This window comes from Thermobia domestica, chromosome 5 (genome assembly GCF_964235325.1).
Source record: "Thermobia domestica chromosome 5, izTheDome1.hap1.1, whole genome shotgun sequence".
Taxonomy (NCBI): domain Eukaryota; kingdom Metazoa; phylum Arthropoda; class Insecta; order Zygentoma; family Lepismatidae; genus Thermobia; species Thermobia domestica.
Window position 1 is genome coordinate 221,766,547 of NC_137458.1, and position 22,021 is coordinate 221,788,567.

General features: G+C 34.9%; 1 protein-coding gene across 1 annotated transcript in view; it reads right to left on the reverse strand.

Moving 5' to 3' along the window:
• Nucleotides 1-22,021, reverse strand: part of LOC145685401 (vitamin K-dependent protein C-like) — an 80,257-nt gene that overhangs the window by 47,321 nt on the left and 10,915 nt on the right. The window contains exon 2 of the mRNA XM_081757796.1: nucleotides 1,267-1,469. Coding sequence (XP_081613922.1) covers nucleotides 1,267-1,469 — 203 coding nt within the window. The remainder of the gene's footprint in view (nucleotides 1-1,266; nucleotides 1,470-22,021) is intronic.

Here is a 22,021-nt window from a genome sequence, read left to right on the forward strand (position 1 = left end):
TTTGGGCCCTATACTACTATAACAAATTTGAAAATTTTTCAATTTAGTTTACTTAATGTGCGAGCCAGTGTACTCCTATCAAATTTGGGAAAATGTGCCAAAGCAACTATGTCTTATGAAAGAAAATTGACCTCTATGCATTCCCATATAACCATATAAGGTAATCAGATCTCATGAAAGGGGACGAATGAGATAAAACTTTCACGAAATTTGAATTCTTATAACTTTTTACGTAAGAATGATAAACTTTCTTCTCATTTTATTTGAAAGTCAGAAATTGTAATATATCATTATGTTCATTCCAGCTCTCACATATTAATATTTTCTCAACGAAATGAGTACTAAACATTTTATCATAGTTAATATATGGCGCCAATTTTAACACAAATACATTATTCTGTTCACACATTGAGGAATGGATAATGAAATCACACAAATCTCGGTCAACGCTAAAGGTAATATTAAAATTAATTCAATTTAAGAAGAAAGATACACATTTGTGAGAGTAAACTGTACTCTATTTGGTACTTGGATTCGTTCAATTTATTCGTATTGCTTGAAAAGTTCAAATGAATTTTAGTAACACGTTTAAGGCATATTTCGTTGTAAATCCTGATCATTATTTGCGACTGTTAATGCTGACATTCAATAATTTTATGAATTCTAATTTTACAATACTTAGAAATCCACAAATGTATCACGATTCTGCATAATACATGCCTAGTTGTGCACAAAAATGTAAATTACAGATCCGTGCTATCACTTGATTTGATTTCAATTCCATAATGTCCAAGACAACGTGTAAATTAGCAACAACATGAATAGCATTAATCATCCAAGGTTATTAGTAATGCACATACTTTTAAATGATCATCTCTAAGAATGAATCATAAAGAAGTATATTCGATTTCTGTGCTAAATGAGTCACGTGTGATAATTAATGCATACGTCTATTAATATTAAAATGCAAATACTAAGCTCTTGTTATACGGTCATATGGTACTACCGTTCATGGTGCGGATATATGAAAATATGCCCATTTCCAAAGTCGAAGGTTGTATTGCATTTTATAGTCAACTACTTGCTCCAAGTTTCAAATAGTATTCCCCGAACTCTAAAACAATATTGTTTGTTTAATCTTAAATTTAACCCATTTTAATTCTTCCCTTGCATTCGAACATAGTTTGTCGAAATATATTATTACCGATAGTTTAGTTGATATTGCTTTTCTAAATATTTTACAAAAGTATGCAAGTAAAACATTACCTGGTGTTATGCATATTGGTGTAAATTCTTTTAGATTTACTCTACCATTCATTTCTAACAAAGCAACATCATTGTCGTATGTATCACCGCTAAAGTTCTCATGCATAAAAACTCTCTTTATTTTTTGTCTAACTATGTAGTCCTTTAGCTTCACATCAGTAACATTTATCAATATCTCTGTATTTTTTATCGATTGCTCATCACTGTAACAAAATAAAAGTAATCACTCTGTTAATTTCTTACACAATTTAAATAGTAAAATATATACATAATTTATATTAGCATTTGAATAAGTTATACGAGCACAAGGTCATAGTAAATTCAACACACATGAATTCCATTATGAAAAATTATATATGAACTACGAAGAGTTTAAATGGAAGTTACGCAGACAGATTATTCAGTTGTTATCAAGGTTCTAGCGCAATTAATCACAACAAATCATTGCAACGTTTACAAAATTGAGGTAAATTCTAGACTGGCTAAAAGATGATATATAAGGGTAGGTATGCATCTATGTAGCGTAAGAAGGGAATTTTGAACCACGCTGCTCACAAAGCAAATTTGTCAGCCCGGACGGATGCACAGGACTTCATTTCTTAGTGTCGCACCGTACGTGATACCACCCGTACCGTCCAGGATATGACCTTGCTGCCGGAAAAGGACAGGAAGAAACTCATTCTCTTATAAGATCTTTTATTTTCAACATTCTAAAATATTATCACCTTTATTCTCTCAAATTCCTATTGAACATAGCACTCGTTCTCTTTTTAACCGCTGTTTAATATACACAAGAAAACCTATAAGCACAGCGGACTATAAACACATACCAGCAGTTACTCGTTCTCTTTTAGGTGCCTTTTTCTATCCCTATATTAACATAGCAGAAATTACACAAGAATATGAGCACATAGCATTGAATACACAAGATAGTCGACAAGCATTGCGTTTAATACAGAATAGAATACTTGAGAGTATGAACAAATAGCAGAGAATAATTGGGGCTGATTCGTTCCCTTTTATCGTACCTTCATTCCAAACCCTATATAATATAGCAGAGCTGAAAAAGGAGTATGGTACACTGTATTGTTCATCCCTTATGTAACAGCAGAAATTATGAAAGACTGTAAGGCCTTTTTTCTTCACGGAAGAGTATTATCAACTCTCCTCCATTCGCATCCGTGGTTTGGGACCGACAATGACGGAGTTAAAACATAGGTTATTCATTTCTGCACATATGGATTTTGTAGGCTTTTACCTTTAGTTTTTAACAAGAAAAATGATTATGGCATATGTTTTAACTTAACAGAGCCGAGATCAAAGAATGACAACATCATTTAACATAGCACACACACACGTACGCAAGGTTCACAAAGAACTGAATATGCTCCAGTAACCATCACATTCTCATAAAGAAATACCGTAAAGCATAATATCATTAACATAAGTAGAGGTGATTGAGAATGCATTTAAGAAACCCTGTAGTGAATAGCCAGACGCACGGCATGCTAAATATACAAAATTGAGATAATTCACCTTAAATATTCTATTATTCCATGTTTAGTGGAAACAGATTCCTTTATTAAAAAAACGTATGATATTGTATATAGGGCGATAAAGCATAGCTATCGAAATACTCTCCGACTCTCATATTAAATATATAAACTGCAACCCAATGTTCAGCAGGCTTATTACTAGAATGAGTATTTATAATTATTGCTGCCGGAAATGTATGAATAAAGTGAGGTAGCTCATCTGCAGCAAATACAGCTATAAAATGATTTTAGGCATTTCTTGTTATGCTTCACAAAGCTGAAGGGTATTTAACGTTTTTAATTAATATATATAGCCTATTTCTTTGGAAAACAATTTCCAGTTCTGAGGAGAATTCGCTGTAAATAATTATATTGCAGGATATGGCAGCGCTTGTTTAAAATAGATCTCTAGTCTTACACTTCCTTGGCGTTGTGAACTTCTATGAAATCTGCACTAGCACTAGAATCATGAGTTAAATCAAACAAGAGTAAAATATAACCATTAGGATATTTGTCAAGTGAAATATAATTACCTTCATTACAATAACGTAGAATATGGTTGTATATAGCTTATTTTCAAAATCTATATCAAGTAAAGTTTAATACGTAGATGTACTCTCTGTCAGAAAAGCAAATGTACATCTCTTTTCTGAGGCTGGCATTCCTGCCTTCTAACCATGGAGAATATAAGAATTAAATCATTCCAAATGTAGTGAAAGATAAGGAGAAAAGCCTAATCTGTATAAGACATTGGAGAAGGGTACAAGTTGTGAATACGAATAGTGCATAGTGTAAATAAAGGACGACACCAAAAGAGAAATCCAGAAACAGGTGGTAAACGTTTAAAAAGGAGTAAAATTGTCGACGTGGGAACATAACATACAAATGCGAACAAATAAGCCAACAAGTAAACGCCTACCAAGCATATATCTTGGTGTAGTGGTTAAGGCGCTAGATTACAAATTCAAAGGACGGCGGACCGAATCTGCTCCAAGGAGTATATATTTTATTTCTTTCTTAAATAATGCATACAGCACATGAAAGGTGGTAAAAGAGAGCGTATTACCCGTTTAATATGTTAAGTGAAAACGAGTTAAAAATTTCGGTGTAATTTATTAGAGAAGTAAACAATGAAAATGAGGAAGCAAATATATTTAACCTGAAGTTGTATACTCCACTAATATATCACTAATATCCCGAATGCCAAAATATTGTGACTTACACAACTCCCCCTCTCCCCAAGAGTGTTCTGTGAAAACAATCACAAGTTTTGGGATGAGGGATCATACTAAGACCACAATATTAAACTATATAAATAGAATTTTAGAGAATTCGAATTCAGTTAATTTTTTCCACAACCAGGTTTATTCATACTGAAGACAGCAAAAGCACTATATTTGTTAAGGACAAAGCGAAGTTATTGCAACACTGTGTTACAGGTGAATCATGCATACTACACAAGTGACTTTTGCTATATAGAGGCTAGCCACCGAGGTACGCTGACCCACACAGCAAAGAATATTTTCTCAACCAAAGGAAAATATTTCCCTTGGTTTCTAAAAGGTTTTCCTTCTCTGGAGATTTTCATCGTTCTGCTAATGTATTCCGAATATTTCCGGAAAATATTTCCTCAAAAGGGTTTAGAAAACATTTTATAAATTACCAAAGGTACATTTTGAGAATGATAGCCGGAAAGTAAATAAAGGAAATATTCACAAAACGTATTAAGAATATTTTATTGGATGTAATGTGTTTTCACTGTTGAGAAAGAATATTATTTTCGAAATGATACTAAAAATGTTTTCCATATATGGTATGGAAAACAATGAAACGAAATATATGCCATATAATTAAAAAAAGGTTTTTTAATACTGTATTTGCAATATTTTCTATTTTACAAGAAAACATATTGTATATATATATATATATATATATATATATATATATATATATATATATATATATATATATATATTAAATCTAATAGAATATTTTAAAAATAAATTGTTTCGTAATATAAGAAATATTTTTCAGAAATATTTTTAAAAGTTTTACTTAATTTTAAGTAAGAATTTTGGTAATCCTCTCTTATAACTTAAAATGAAATATTTTCGTAGAAGCTTTTAGTGTTATTTCCAGACTTTTTTTTATCGAATTTTGAATATAAAACTTTAAAACAGGAAAAGAAAATATATTAAAATGAATAGGAAATGTTTCCGTTATATTTTGGAAAATATTTTGTGTTTTACTGAACAACATTTTCTGATATATTATACAAACTTTTTTACATTGTTTTCAGAATATATTCTTCCGTTACTGGAGAAAATATATTTCTTGTTATATCTGAGAAATATCCCAAATATTTACCGGAAATATGTTTTTAAAAAATGTTTGGAAAACCTTTTATGAAGTACAGGAAGTATATTTTTTTAGAACGTAAGAAGGAAAATAATCTAATGAAAATCTTCACAAATTGTACTAGACATGCTGTGTTGAATGTAATGTCATATGTTTTCAAAATTCAGAGGAAAATGTTTTCGAAGTAATACAGAAAATGTTCTACATGATATTAAGAAAAACTGAATAGGAAATATATTCCATATATTTTAAAATGTTTTCCAACGTGTTACTTGCAATCTTTTCTATTGTTACGAAAAATCATATGAAATATAATTTTTAAAATGTTTCGAATGTTTCAAAAATAAATTCATTCGTAATATAAGAAATATTTTCCAGAAATATTTTTAAAACACCTAATTATTTTGTATTGAAATGTTTTTGTTACCTTCTGCTGTAACTTAACTTAAATATTTTCATACAATATCTTAGAATTATTTTCAGAACATTTTATCTAATGTTTAATTTAAAAAAAAATTAAAACAGGTATTAAAAATGAATAGGAACTGTTTTCCATTGTGAAATATAGTTTGTGGTTTTAGTTAATAATATTTTCTTATTTTTCAAAGAAATACTTTTACATCATTCTCATAATATATGCTTCAGTTACTATAAAAATACATATTCCTTGTTTTACCTAAAATGAATTTTACCGGAAATGTTTCTGAAACATTTTTCTAATTTAAATATGTTGGAGATTTTTAAAAATATTTTGGGGATGAAGTGCATGGCACGGGTCGCTTTAGGTGATCCAACTCTGCAATTTCGTTAGTCGAGGCCGGGCTTGGACGGACAGGCGCATAAGGTAGGGCTTGGGTCGGGCGATTATTTGCCGTTCTTTAATGATAATTGCCATAAAACCAAAGAGGAGTGAAAGGTATTAAACACAATGCAACGTTTACAGTTTATCTTACTTAGCGGCTCAACTTTTGCTATATATATAGAATTAATTGTTCACCCTAGTGACCGGCACGGACCGGGCTTGGGTGAGTTGGCTCCACTATGAATTTGGGAAGGGCCGGGCTTGGGTCGAAAACTTCCAAAATTTTCTGGGCCTGCGTTGTGTTGGGCCGGGGCTAGCTACATTGAACCGGATTATGCTCGGGCCGAACGATTTGGTTCTTGCAGATCTTTAATGTATACATATACAGGGTGTTCGCGTGCACTGTTTACAGCGTTTAGGAGCTGAATGTACTCATCGAAACATGAAAAAAAGTTTATGAACTTATGGTCAAAAGTAGGGATGCCACATTTTGTAATTTCGTATTAGATTTAGTGATTCGCTTTTGAACTAGTGATGTAATATTTTAGGTAAATCTGCACATTCTAGTCACTTTTGGCGTTTCCTTTCTGATGCAGACAAATGGCAAGAAAATGTTTCTTAAAATAATAGGAAGAAGTATATTGCAATTGGAACGAATATAGAAATTTCCAATTATTCTCTTCTTTTTCCTCCGACTGAATGAACCCCCTGTTTGTAACGACCTTTAATAAATAGCGGCTATCTTTGGTCCGCTATCTTCTTTTGTTAGCAGATATGAGATGGACTAAAATTGTAGTTTTTTAAGGAAGTAAAGAAATACCGAATTATACGGTACATTTACGTTTTGTTACGCACGCAGGCGGTCTTTACCTCCGTACTTATGGATTTGAGGAACATAAAATAAATAAAACATAAGTATGATCTGTCAGGAAAGTAAATGTACACCTATTTTTCGAGTCTGGCATTCCTGCGCTCCATCCGTGGAGAGTATGAGAATTAAATCAATCAAATGTTTACTGAGGGGCAAAAAGAAAAGCTTAATCTGAATAAGACATTGCAGAGGGGCACAAGCTGTGAATACGAATAGTGCATTGTGTAAATAAAGGACGACACCGAAAGAGAAAGCCAGAAACAGCTGTTAAACTTACAAAAAAAGAGTAAAAATTGTCGAAGTGGGAACATAAAACACAAATACAACAAATACGCCGACAACTAAACGGTCACCATGCCATGATCTTGGTGTAGTGGTTAAGGTGCTGGCTTACAAATGTAAAGGACGCAAGTTCGAATATTAAACGAGGAAATTTTTAAAAATTTTTGTTAATAATACATACAACTCATGAGAGATGGTAAAAGAGGTCGTATTTAGTTTTTCGTAGCAATTATTATTGGTAATGTTTAGTACTGATAATACTTTTTGTCTTTGCGTATTGCTTTTATTCTTTTCTTCATTTCGAAAGAGAAGAATATCCGAACAAATGCCACCAAAATTCCTCATATTTTGAATGTAAACGCCATTTGCAATTAGTAAAGAATAAAAATTGAACGTTCCGATGTAGCTGCAAAAAGTAAAAAGAAAAAGATGGAAGTCGAACATACTCATGGTTATTAAAAATACAATTTCTACATGCCTTACATCTCCCGACCACGTTTCTACGTTAGCAAGTAAGAGGTTTGTGTTTAGGTTAGGCTCGTCAATACGTTTTGCAAAGGGGCCCGGTTTAGCTCTGACGCACCACAGGTGCGAGAAGGGAGAAAAACACTTTTTCTCTCTCCCTCTGTGTGTCTACTTATCTATCTATTTGTATATATATAACGCTATTTGTGAATGCCATAACCACCCTAATTTTCAGCCGATTGAGACGAAATTTGGCACAAACATTAATTGTTGAAATATCTTGATGAGTTCGTTAACCAGAATAATCAGATGAAAATGTTCAAAATGGTGGCCCTTAAAACTCTTAAAAAGTTCCAAGGGAACCAAATTTCGCCCATAAATAGATATTCAGAAAGTTTGAATAAATTTTCCTCTTTTACTGAAATATTTGTGTGCAGAAACTTATTGAAATATTGGACCCGATTAATGGCCTAAAGAAGGTTCACGACCTTTCGCTACGGTCAGTTTTTTTTTTTTTTTTTTTTTTTTTTTTGCAGGAGGAGGTTATTTTCCTATCGGAACAAGATGATTGTTAGTGATGATATGAAATTACACATTGAAAGTGAAGTAACTTGTGTAACGTGTTATTTGAAAGAATAATATACTAAATGTGCATTCCTCTAACACAGAGAACTCATGTATTTCGAGTTCGGGAGCCTGAATGACGAGGAGTCTATTTTGATTTGCTTTTTAGTAACACATTGCATTGCAAATAAAGGTAGGCACCATTAGTGGTAAGTAAAATAATAATAATAATAATAATAATAATAATAATAATAATAATAATAATAATAATAATAATAATAATAATAATAATAATAATAATAATAATAGGTGTTGTTTGTGGCAAGGTAATATCTTAATCAATTCTTCTTAAAACGTAATGATTGTAACGCCATATCTCCCTTACAAACAAAATATTAGCAATTTATATCGAGAGAACGAGAAACTGTAGAGCGATGGGAGCAACGTTGCACAGTATGCACTCATAGTACTCAGAAAAGTAAGCGATTTCAATGCAAAAGGAACGAAGAGTCATTGTCATGGGTAGTCATGGGGCCACGGCAGAGCCCTCTTTAGGCAAAGTGTCAATAACTTATATCGAGAGGTGATACTGGGATGGGACCAACTTTGGACACCGTGGACCCATCAAGCGCATCGAAAAAAATAGGGGGTGTGGCGCCAGCCAGCCTTACTTATTTCCACATAATAATATAAAATTATGTTGTCGAAATACACACACGAGTTAGCTACTAATATTTCATATTATTATTATTATTATTATCGACAGCGTCTTTTCATTACGTGTGCGTGTTTGACATGAAGCCAAAGAGAAGATCCATCATTCGTAGAAAGAATAATAGTCAGTTACTTTAACTGTGAACGACAGCAAAAAATACGAAAAGAGTGGACTACCTGTAGCGTAAAGAAGCAATATTTTCTCTCAAATGGATAAAAAATCAAGCCGAGATTAATTCGAACTCGCATGGACGGCGCGAAAAGCCAGTGCTTTGTCCACTATTTTTTTAACTGACTCACTGAACGTGTTTCAGTAACTTACTTATTGCTAATTTTACTTGCTTCACTCGTTTAACTTGCTTTTTCTAATAACTTATAACGACAGAGACTCGAACACAGAAACATCGAGAACAGTTAAAAATGATAGATGCTCTCCCGCAGGGAATCGAACCCGGAACTCCATACACCAAAGGCGCACGTGCTAGCCTCTAGACCAGCGGCGATGGCAACGCTCACTTCCTGTGTCGTTAGGGATTACGACCACTGTCTTGCCAGCTATCACTTCTGTGGGTTGTATACTATGATCACATGTTTCTTCTTCGCTGGAAGAGTAAAACCTACATTATATGTAATACATGAGGTATTTAGACCTACATGCTCTTCATATAATGTAATAAAAGGGTCATGCTGGGAATAAGAAAAAGAACATTCCTTGGACAAAACGGAAACTATTGGCATCAGAAATATTTATCTACGAGGCATGCGCAGTAGTATATTTCAGAATAGTTACTGTGTTGTTCAGTAAACGAAGAAAGGGGTATAAAAAAGCAAATATGTCGCGTCAACGAGATCGACCAGATTTGACAGGGGCGGAAGCAGATGTATAGTAATACAACAACTTCGCTCAGTTGATACGAGCCGAGCTGGTTGATATCACTACCCGAGTTGGTCTTCTGCTTGGGCTCAAGAATTCGACCGTGCAGGTCTCAGCCTTAATTTTAAGAACTACAGTATAATTTTAAGTACTACAAGAAAAATACCTTTGACTCGACTCGGATTGAACTCGAGTCGAGTCGAATTTTGGCTCGACTCCTGCTCATCCCTATTCGTATTTGTATTTTGTTTCCACTTCAACAATTTCTACTCTTTTTTTCTTCGTTTACCTATTGTTTCTGGATTCCTCTGTCGGTGTCGTCCTTTATTAACACCATGCACTATTCTTATTCCCAGCTTGTGACCCGCTTCAATGTCTTATTCAGTTTAGGCTTTTCTCCTTACATTGACTTGACATGTGATTGATTTAATTCTCACTTTCCGCGCACGACCGATGAAAATGTTTTATTATTATTATTATTATTATTATTATTATTATTATTATTATTATTATTATTATTATTATTATTATTATTATTATTATTATTATTATTATACTTTTGAACTTGCACGGCGAAATTACTGTATAATACGATATCATTTCAGTAATTTTATTCCATTGTATGTTATTTAATTTATTAATGGCACTAAATTGTCTCCAGATCAACGAATAAATTAACTACGGCATGCACTTTGGTGGAAATATCATTACATGAACATGTTTGGAACGAACCAATAATCTTATTACAATGATATTTCCACCAAAGTGCATGCCGTAGTTAATTTATTCGTTGATCTGGAGACAATTTAGTGCCCATTAATAAACTAAATAACATACAATGGAATAAAATTACGGAAATGATATCGTATTATACAGTAATTTCGCCGTGCAAGTTCAATAGTACAATAATAATAATAATAATAATAATAATAATAATAATAATAATAATAATAATAATAATAATAATAATAATAATAATAATAAAACATTTTCATCGGTCGTGCGCGGAAAGTGAGAATTAAATCAATCACATGTGAAGTCAATGTAAGAAGAAAAGCCTAAACTGAATAAGACATTGAAGCGGGTCACAAGCTTGGAATAAGAATAGTGCACAGTGTAAATAAAGGACGACACCGAAAGAGAAATCCAGAAACAGCAGATAAAAGGAGAAAAAAGAGTAGACATTGTTGAAGTGGAAACATAAAATACAAACACGAATAGGAATGAGCACAAGTCGAGCCAAAATTCATTTCAACTCGAGTACAATTTGAGTCGAGTCAAAGGTAATTTTCTTGAATTGAGTTCCGAGCCAAGTCGCTGTTTTCGAGGTCTAGTTTCGAGTTGAGTTGAGTTTGAGAATGGCTCTCTCGCTCGTTCAGCTCGTTTTAACTCGTTTTGAAATATTGGCCTGATCAGACTGGAAAGCAAAAGCCATGAGAAATGTAAGCAGTAATGTGGAATACTTTTAGTGTTGCTCACGACAGAAGTGCGTCTCATCTCGTAATTTTAGTGCATCTCGTGGGGCAATTTTAGTGTATCTCGTCTCGTCTAGATAACGAGAAGACAAGAGTTTCTTCTTCTTCTTCTTATTATTATTATTATTATTACGAGACAGCCTCAAATGTCGTAATCACCAATGTAAGTATATTCTGTAGTTCTTAAAATCAAGGCTGAGATCTGCACGGTCGAATTCTTGAGCCCAAGCAGAAGACCAACTCGGGTAGTGATATCAACCGGCTCGGCTCGTATCAACTGAGCGAACAGCTCGAGTCGGCTCGGTTGGGATGAGCCGATGACCCGAGCTGGCTTAGTTGGAACAAGCCATCGACTCAGCTCAATTGAGCCGATGGCTCGAGCTTTCTCGGTTGGTATGGGTCACCTACTCGGCTCATGTGAACCGGTTCGAGCCAGCTAAGTTGAAACTAGTTCATCAGCACGTTTCGACTCAGCTCAACTAAGCCGATGGCTCAAATCGGCTCGGTGTGGTGAGCTGTTGGCTCGGCTCACTTCTCGATTCGGTTCGATATTGAATGAGCTGTAAGCCGAACCGCTCGAGCCGTTGAGAAGCCCAAACCCGGTCCCAGCTGTTTTGAATATGTTTGGATGAAGCCTATAACTTTTAACAATTTTTTGCTCGAGCCCGAATACTTGCCCCTTCGGAACTCAAACCCAGAACGTGACCGATGTCCTTGCCTCCTGAAGACTTCCAGACGACCGAGATCGACAGTCAATTAGCTTTTACTATTCAGATACAAACCGTATATCTTTTAAAGATTATACATGGAGTTGATATAATAATAATAATAATAATAATAATAATAATAATAATAATAATAATAATAATAATAATAATAATAATAATAATAATAATAATAGTTTTAAACTTGCCCTGAAATTTGGCAAAACTTACTTAAAAGTAGAGATTTCGGGGAAAGGGTTCCGTACCTTCAAGACACACCTCTGCAACTACCAACAATTTAAACTAGAACCTTTTATTGAAGTTTCATGTAGAAAGTATGTTTTGAGGAAAATAACTGTAATAAATATAACTGAATATCACGCGACAGTAAGGCATATAATAAACTAATTTTTAGAATATGCAGAGGTAAATATAAAAGCTTTGCTACAAAAATACCTACACAGAGCATAATTCAATGAGCTCTGAAATACAATGTAACGAAATAGCCTATGAGATTCAGTCTACAGAGCAATTGTTACTTAAAGAATGGACATACACTATTTCGAGAATCGAGACAAGACGGGAAATGTTTACGATACTTTTCGTCTCGTCTCGATTCTCATCTCCAAAGAGAGACGAAAATTTTGATTTAGCCCTGACCCGTCTCGAATGTAAAATGTTAATTCTCATGTTATTTTATTTGTTTTAGAAACGAGATGAGAAACTCCTCTTCTCGTGAGCAACATTAAACCAAACCGAAATATTCTTTCCAAATGTAACGTTTCTCCTTGTAATGGTATGACCTGAGCGATAATTTAGCTTCTAGCTTTTAATCTTCTACGAGATAATAATAATTATTATTATTACTATTATTATTCCTGAAGATTTGATAGTTCAAGTATTGAAACATCCGAGCATTCAAATATCTGAATATAATAAAACGTATGTTATCGCTGATCAATCGCCATCAAAAATTCTAAAGTAAGAAAAAAAAATTGCAACGTGCATTCGCAGAAGCACCTTGACCACTGAACCGCGATCGCTACGCGGTGAACGATCCGTCTTTAGTCTGGTTACGTTAGGTTTCTTTGTCTCCGCTTGCAAACTTGTATGTTATATTTTTCGATTCAAAATGTCTTTCGTATTTCTTTTATGAAGTCGGCAAAGTTTATATTAATAACTTGAGTTTTTCTTAAACCACTGGTTCACAAGTTCGTTCATCTCCACACGAAACTACAAATATGACAGATTGAATTCTCATACTCCCCATTTCTTTCAAAGCAGTCGCCATTACCTGGTCAAAGACTTATTTCCGCCACGATTCAAATTAACCAAAATAAATTCATTTTTCGGAAGCGGAACTTTCACTTTCCGGATTTCGCAAAATTATGGAATTCAGTTATACTCCGGAATTGAGAAGAATTTCGGAACTCGGAAAGAATCCGGAATTTAGAAAATTCCGGAATTGAGAAAAACTCCGACTTTCGAAAAAATCCGGATTTTCCGAATTCCGGAATGTTAAAGAAATCAGAAATTTCTAAATTCCGGATTTTTCCGAATTCCGAAATTATTACAAAATTGGAATTTTCCGAATTCCGGAATTTGTCCGGCTTTACTTTCGGGAGTCCGAAAACTAATAATTCCGGAACGGGCTATCCCTAGTTTATACACAACCTTTCAGAACAGTAAGCTAGTAGCTGTCTACAAACAAACAAGTAATGCAAAGCATGTTGTATACTGCAATACGTCATGTATTAAAATCCGACACCATGGCCCTTTTATTACATTATATGAAGAGCATGTAGGTCTAAATACCTCATGTATTACATATAATGTAGGTTTTACTCTTCCAGCAAAGAAGAAACATGTGATCATAGTATACAACCCACAGAAGTGATAGCTGGCAAGACAGTGGTCGTAATCCCTAACGACACAGGAAGTGAGCGTTGCCATCGCCGCTGGTCTAGAGGCTAGCACCTGAGCCTTGGGTGTATGGAGTCTCGGGTTCGATTCTCGGCGGGAGAGCATCTATCATTTTTAACTGTTCTCGATGTTTCTGTGTTCGTGTCTCTGTCGTTATAAGTTATTAGAAAAAGCAAGTTAAACGAGTGAAGCAAGTAAAATTAGCAATAAGTAAGTTACTGAAACGCGTTCGGTGAGTCAGTTAAAAAAATAGTGGACAAAGCACTGGCTTTTCGCGCCGTCCATGCGAGTTCGAATCAATCTCGGCTTGATATTTAATCCATTTGAGAGAAAGTATTGTTTCTTTTCCCTACAGGATGGATTTTCTCTTTGGTTTCATGTCAAACATGCTCACGTAATGAAAAGACGCTGTAGATAATAATAATAATAATAATAATAATAATAATAATAATAATAATAATAATAATATGAAATATTAGTAGCTAACTCGTGTGTGTATTTCGACAATATAATTTTATATTATTATGTGGAAATAAGTAAGGCTGGCTGCCGGCCGCCTCCCTAATTTTTTCGATGCGCCTTATGGGTCCACGGTGTCCAACGTTGGTCCCATCCCAGTATCACCTCCTGTTTTCTCGATATAAGCTATCGACATTTTGCCTAAAGAGGGCTCTGCCGTGGCCCCATGAGTACCCATGACAATGACTCTTCGTTCATTTTGCATTGAAATCGCTTACTTTTCTGAGTACTATGAGTGCATGCTGTCCAACGTTGGTCCCATCGCTCTACAGTTTCCCGTTCTCTCGATATAAATTGCTAATATTTTGTTTGTAAGGGAGATATGGCGTTACAATCATTACGTTTGAAGAAGATATTGCCTTGCCACAAAAAATACTTATTTTTATTATTATTATTATTATTGTTATTATTATTATTATTATTATTATTATTATTATTATTATTATTATTGTTGTTGTTGTTGTTGTTTTACTTACCACTAATGTTGCCTACCTTTATTTGCAATGCAATGTGTTACTAAAAAGCAAATCAAATAACACTCCTCGCCATTCAGGCTCCCGAACTCGAAATACATGAGTTCTCTGTGTTAGAGGAATGCACATTTATTATATTATTCTTTCAAATAACACGTTACACAAGTTACTTCACTTTCAATGTGTAATTTCATATCATCACTAACAATCATCTTGTTCCGATAGGAAAATAACCCCCTCCTGCAAAAAAAAAAAAAAAAACCCTGACCGTAGCGAAAGGTCGTGAACCTTCTTTAGGCCATTAATCGGGTCCAATATTTCAATAAGTTTCTGCACACAAATATTTCAGTAAAAGAAGAAAATTTATTCAAACTTTCTGAATATCTATTTATGGGCGAAATTTGGTTCCCTTGGAACTTTTTAAGAGTTTGAAGGGCCACCATTTTGAACATTTTCATCTGATTATTCTGGTTAACGAACTCATCAAGATAATTCAACAATTAATGTTTGTGCCAAGTTTCGTCTCAATCGGCTGAAAATTAGGGTGGTTATGGCATTCACAAATAGCGTTATATATATATATACAAATAGATAGATAAATAGACACACAGAGGGAGAGAGAAAAAGTGTTTTTCTCCCTTCTCGCACCTGTGGTGCGTCAGAGCTAAACCGGGCCCCTTTGCAAAACGTATTGATGAGCCTAACCTAAACACAAGCCTCTTACTTGCTAACGTAGACACGTGGTCGGGAGGTGTAAGGCATGTAGAAATTGTATTATTAGTAACCATGAGTATGGTCGACTTCCATGTTTTTCCTTTTACTTTTTGCAGCTACATCGGAACGTTCAATTTTTATTCTTTACTAATTGCAAATGGCGTTTACATTCAAAATATGAGGAATTTTGGTGGCATTTGTTCGGATATTCTTCTCTTTCGAAATGAAGACAAGAACAAAAGCAATACGCAAAGACTAAAAGTATTATCAGTACTAAACATTACCAATAATAATTGCTACGAAAAACTAAATACGACCTCTTTTACCATCTCTCATGAGTTGTATGTATTATTAACAAAAATTTTTAAAAATGTCCTTGCCCAGGACTCGAACTTGCGTCCTTTGCATTTGTAAGCCAGCACCTTAACCACTACACCAAGATCATGGCATGGTGACCGTTTAGTTGTCGGCGTATTTGTTGTATTTGTGTTTTATGTTCTCACTTCGACAATTTTTACTCTTTTTTTGTAAGTTTAACAGCTGTTTCTGGCTTTCTCTTTCGGTGTCGTCCTTTATTTACACAATGCACTATTCGTATTCACAGCTTGTGCCCCTCTGCAATGTCTTATTCAGATTAAGCTTTTCTTTTTGCCCCTCAGTAAACATTTGATTGATTTAATTCTCATACTCTCCACGGATGGAGCGCAGGAATGCCAGACTCGAAAAATAGGTGTACATTTACTTTCCTGACAGATCATTCAAGAAAATAGAGGCAATGCAGACATTCATCTATAACACATTTGTTCAAAAGTATAGTTAGATGTCACGTGCAAGCCCTCTAAACATGTTCCATCCTTCAATTTTATCCGTATAACAATTCACGATTTCAGGGGAAAATTTCCATTAACGATGGCATATGAAGTTCTACACTCTTGTACTTTATGTGTGTGAGACCACATGAGAAATACTAACAATACTAACAGGTTTTCCTTCAGGGGAAAGTCTAATTCCGAATGTGCTGAACTGGGACTTTAATTGCGTCCCTTGTACACAAATAACAAGCAATCTCAACTTTCTTTATTTTATTCTCTGGGGAAGGGGGAGATGGAAGCGAACCCTCGGAAAAATTTCGAAAGGAAAGAAACACTGGGTTCTAGCTGCCTCTGTTTGTTATATTACACAAAATAATGTTGTAGTTATATGTAAATAATATTGCATTTTCGTCAGGGCTTTCATTCTGCAGGAGAAAGGGGTAATAATATCTGGAAAATATTTTCGGTTATAAGAGTATTGCAGGTGATTGTTTTTCCTCCATTGTTACTTGGACAAGCTAGTTACATTATATGTCAGGATTAACATAGCCTAAAGAGCTTATATTTCCATGGCAGTTTTACGCTGTACCCATGCTTCTCACTTTTCGGTCTACGTGACTCTGTATTCCGAAATTTTCGACGGCTCCCAAGTAAGAACATAAATGTACCAAAGTCATATACAATATATGTGTGCTTATTTGAGACATAGGTCTACAGTTTAGAGTGGTATAACAACATGAGTTCCCAGCGGAAATCGAACCATGCTCTCCCGCACTCAAGGTGTATCTGCTAACCATACAGACTGGAAGAAATTCACAAAAGCACACACACACACAGATATACACGTAACGCATAACTTGTTAGCCACTTGCTGTCAAACCGACCTCGTTGGGACAAATTCTTCGACCAGAAATAATGCTTTTAGGGAGGTGAATTTACATCGATATGTTTGTCATTACATTCTCTTGACGGTGGTGGAGACATCTTTGGCTTATACGACGTAGTTTCCAAGATATCCTATGTAGTGTTTTACTATGTTTGTTAGGTCCTGGTCTCAACAACGCCTGTAGCGTGTAAAAACTTTCAGTACCAACAATATATAAAAAACTTCATACCCTTCGAGAAACACACAAAGAGGTGAGGTGGAGACGAGGGGGTTAGTATTCTCTTTCCTCAGTCAGTGTTGTCAACTTTCGTGGTATGCTCCCAAGTTTGGGGAAGTATCTTAATCAATTGGAAATGTGTGGAGAACCTATTTTGTATGAAGTTTTGAGGAAATTTTCTAAATTGTTCTTTTATGTCAAATGTCTTTTAACGTTTATACATTGTTAGGTTTATCCGTTTACATTACACAATAGCCCATAGCCCAGACTCACCTCCTGCTGACCCAATATAATTCTCAGAGTGGCTACGTGTCTCTATCGTAAAACAAAACTTAGCGACAAATAAGAAAAGAAGAAAAAGAAAGGAAAACAAAAAGAAACGTCGAAATACATCATTCAAATACAAACTTCCGAAATACAAACGTCCACTACGGGTTGGCATCTTTGCATTACGCGCAGATAGCAAGGTCTCGGGAAATTCCCGATACCGCACGCAAGGGTCTGATTGTTTGCCGTGTCTTCAATAAATGTTCGTGCTGCATGTTGTAGTTTAATAGTGTAGTTTAAAGAGTAGTTTAATAGTGTTGACTGAAGATCTTACTTAAATCTACGGAAGAGTGGTGGAATCTCGACAGATAAGTGTATAATGTTCTATCTATCTTCATTTAGAATATTTACTAACCTAGAAGAACTGAGACGATTCGAACGATTCTCGCAGGTTCCATAGTACTCGGAGCTAGAATTTAAAAATAAATATATTTACATACATAAGGGGTGACAGGGGGCATACTCCTCAAAAATTGTCCAAATCATATAGTCCTAAAACTTGCAAAATTTCATCTCACTAATATTTAGAGAACGAGAATAATTTTAAAATATTTTTCTTGGTGTATTTGGTGGGAGTGGAGGGAGCATATTCCCCGATAAAATCCTATATATCGGGGCTTAGGGCTATCCTAGAACTGGGACGATTGTAGCGAAACGTGCTGTATCCATAGTTCTTCAGCCTAAATTTTAAAATACCTGTTTACACATATAAGTGGTGAAAAAGGTATGCTGCTCAAAAATTGTTGAGGCCGCGGTGACCCAGTAGTAGAGCCTTCACCTCTGGTGCATGGGGTTCTTAGTTCAATCGCAGCTCGCGCCAAGTGAATGTGGTGAACAAACACCGTGTGCGTGGGTATTCTCGGGATTTTCCCGTTTTCACTCAGTATCTTCATTCTGCCTTCACTCATTTTCCATCATCATTGTCTTCTTTAGCATAGTCGGCATAATCGTGGGACGTAAAACTTAAAGATTTCATTAATTTCCTCAAGGAATGTCCGAATGGGATAGAATTTGTAAAATGCAATGTTTCATAATTCGCGAGAAGAAAACTAATTTTTAAGCTTATGTTTTTACTTATTTGGCAGGAGTTGAGAATCATGTGTCCTCATAAAGAACTATTGCTTTACGTCTTGAGTCTAGCCCAGAACTGGGACGATGGGAACGAAATTTGCAGGTCCATAGTTCTTTGAATTACGATTAACAACCGAAATGAAAGAAAAACACTTCTTTTGTGCAGAACAGGCATATTCCTCCCTTAAAATTCTATAGTTTGGGTCTTGGGCTCAGCGTAGAAAGACTGGGACGATTGTAATGAAACTTGCAGGATTCATAGCTCTTTGCCTTATGATTAAATAATAATAATAATAATAATAATAATAATAATAATAATAATAATAATAATAATAATAATAATAATAATAATAATAATAATAATTATTATTATTATTATTATTATTATTATTATTATTATTATTATTATTATTATTATTATTATTATTATTATTATTTGAAGATGTAAGGTGCAAGGGTGACAGAGGGCACAGTCCTAAATGTTTTCCGAATGAGATAAAACGTGTAAAATTTATTCTTACTGACACTCTGACAACAAACGTAATTTCTATTTTTTCTTATTTGTTCCTCGTGTTATTTCTCGGTTTTGATTAGGATTTAGATTTCTGGGCTTTCGACATCTATGGCCATTTAGCCCATCACCTTTCGAGGGATGACGTACCTTGGCGAACACACTATCTGGGGAAATGGAAGGAAGAAAGGATTGGGGAAGGAAGGAAGCGGCCTGGGACCAATAAGTTAGGTATCCTTCGGCACTTGCCTGGTGGAATTGAGGAAAACCCAGGAAAACCTCATTCAGTATGGCTGGCCTGAAAAGGCTCTTACACTTTTTCGACTGAGTGCCCCCACCGGGAATCGAACTTGGGACCGCTCGCACCGAAGGCGAGAGCGTCAGCGACTACGATACGCGGAGCCACTTTCTCGGTTTCGAATCGTAAGCTGAAGAGCTATGGATCCTGCAAGTTTCATTCCAATCGTAATTGTCCTTCTTGGCTATGCTTCCTCTGATCTCTCCGAACACGGAAAGGAAAAAAATATTTATTTTCGTTATCAGGACGTTCGGGAGATTAAATTTTGCAAGTTTTATCTCACTCGGACAGATTTTGATTAGTATACCCATATCCCCCTTATATATTTAATCAGAATTGTTTTTCGGAAAATGTTAATTCACAAACAGTAGATCCGTCCTATGCAAATTATTATACTAGTTAGGAGACACAAAACTCCCTAAAATTGTTGCTACAACTTCAGGAATGAAAAGTAGTTTATTGTATTAGAGTACAGGAAATATAGTTGCCTTATATGCTGTAGTACCTACGTCTGTGTTTCAGTGTTCTGCCATAAAGCAGGTTCTAGTTTAATTACTGTAACGTAACTAAGCGTGACCTCCATGAGGACGGCACGTCAGGGAAGTCACTGCAAAAAGAATAACTATCTAATGTAGTAATTGTTGTGTACAAGAATGATTAAATTGCATAAGTTTTCTTGTGTTAGTTCGAACCAGTGAAACAATTTTAAACCAACTTAATTTTCCTTACTATCATTCTCAGCTATTAAGCCAATAAAGTAGTGGTAAAACGACTAGCTACGTCTTCGTGTGATTCAAAAAGGGTCATGGCTACTGTAAATTAAAAGCTGGAACAGAGGAGATTTGTGAATTAGGATTTCGGACTACTTTTATAAGATCTTAGTAATAATGGCTTCATTACAAGAGTAATAACTCTTGAATTAACATTCCTCTGGTATACGTATTCTACCTTTCTATAGTTTGGTTTAGTTTCACTTAGTTTAACGTCCCACGTTTATGCCTGCTAGGCTAAAGAAGACGTGGACCTAATTTGGTCGTTGAATTGTACCCCTACCGGGAATTGAAATCGAAATCACGCGAACCAAGTCAAGTGTACTACCCACTAGACCAAGCAAGGGTTCTACCTTTCTATAGTGTCAAGAACCCGGAAGCTTCACATATGATGAGTGGAAATATAAGTTTAGCATATCTGTCAGCAGCGTGGCTATATGACTATAATGGCCGTGGCTATAATGGCCGCACTAGTTGAAAGGATTTTTCGAAGATACATAGCGCCTTGCTTGAGTTGGATTGCTTTCTTTTTTATTTCGATTCAAATACGGATCCAAAGGAGTGGAAAAGAGGATATAAATATACCTTTCATATATTTCCCAGAGACATATACTTCCCGCACTAAGAACGTGCATTTCAGATAGTTTTAATACTGTAAATAGAAGGAAAAATATGTTTGCAAAGAAATTGCTATCCTTGCCTAGAAACACCTTACTACTGAGACATCTTACATATTATGGTATGGCACATTGTCATACTGAGTACAGATAACTTGAAATCAAATATTTCTATTTCAAACACAATTCATGTTGATATGCAAATTTATCTTGAATAATTATACAATTTTAAAGAAAAACTTTTAAACGGGATATATACTCACTACAGAAACTTTCAAATTTCTAGACCAATATTAACAGACCAAAACCAAATCCATGAAGACACTGAATGTCGACTGAAAGCTGGAAATTCATGTTATTATTTACTTCACAATATTTCGTCTTCGCGAATTCTGTCGAGGAATTTCAGCTTAAAATTTATAAAATCATGCTTGTTGTGCAATATTGTTATGAAACATGGTCGCTTACTCTGAGTGAAGAACGTAGACCAAAAGTATTTGATAATAAAATTCGGAATCGAATATTCAGACCCATGAGGAACGGGAACTGGGGATGGTGGAAACTTCATAAAGAGGAGCTGCATATTTTATGCCGTTTATCAAACATTGTTAGGATCGTCAAGTCTAGGAGACTTAGGTGGGCTGGTTATGCAGCTAGAATGGAAGAAAGTAGAAACGCTTTCAAAGTCTTGACTGAAAGACCAATCGGAAAACGACCATTAGGAAGACTTAGGAGGAGGGAGGACAATATTAACATGGATCTTGCAGAAATAGGAATATAGATTAGAAACTGGATCCAGTTGACTAAGGACAGAAGTCAATGGAGGTATTTGTGAACGCTGCAGTGAACCTTCGGGTTTCATAGGCCATAGAATTAATTAGCTAATCAGTTACATATTAGCTGTGCAACGCAATGCAAAATTCTTGTAGTTTGCAAAATTGTAGCAATTCTACACGTACATATTGTACCTTGT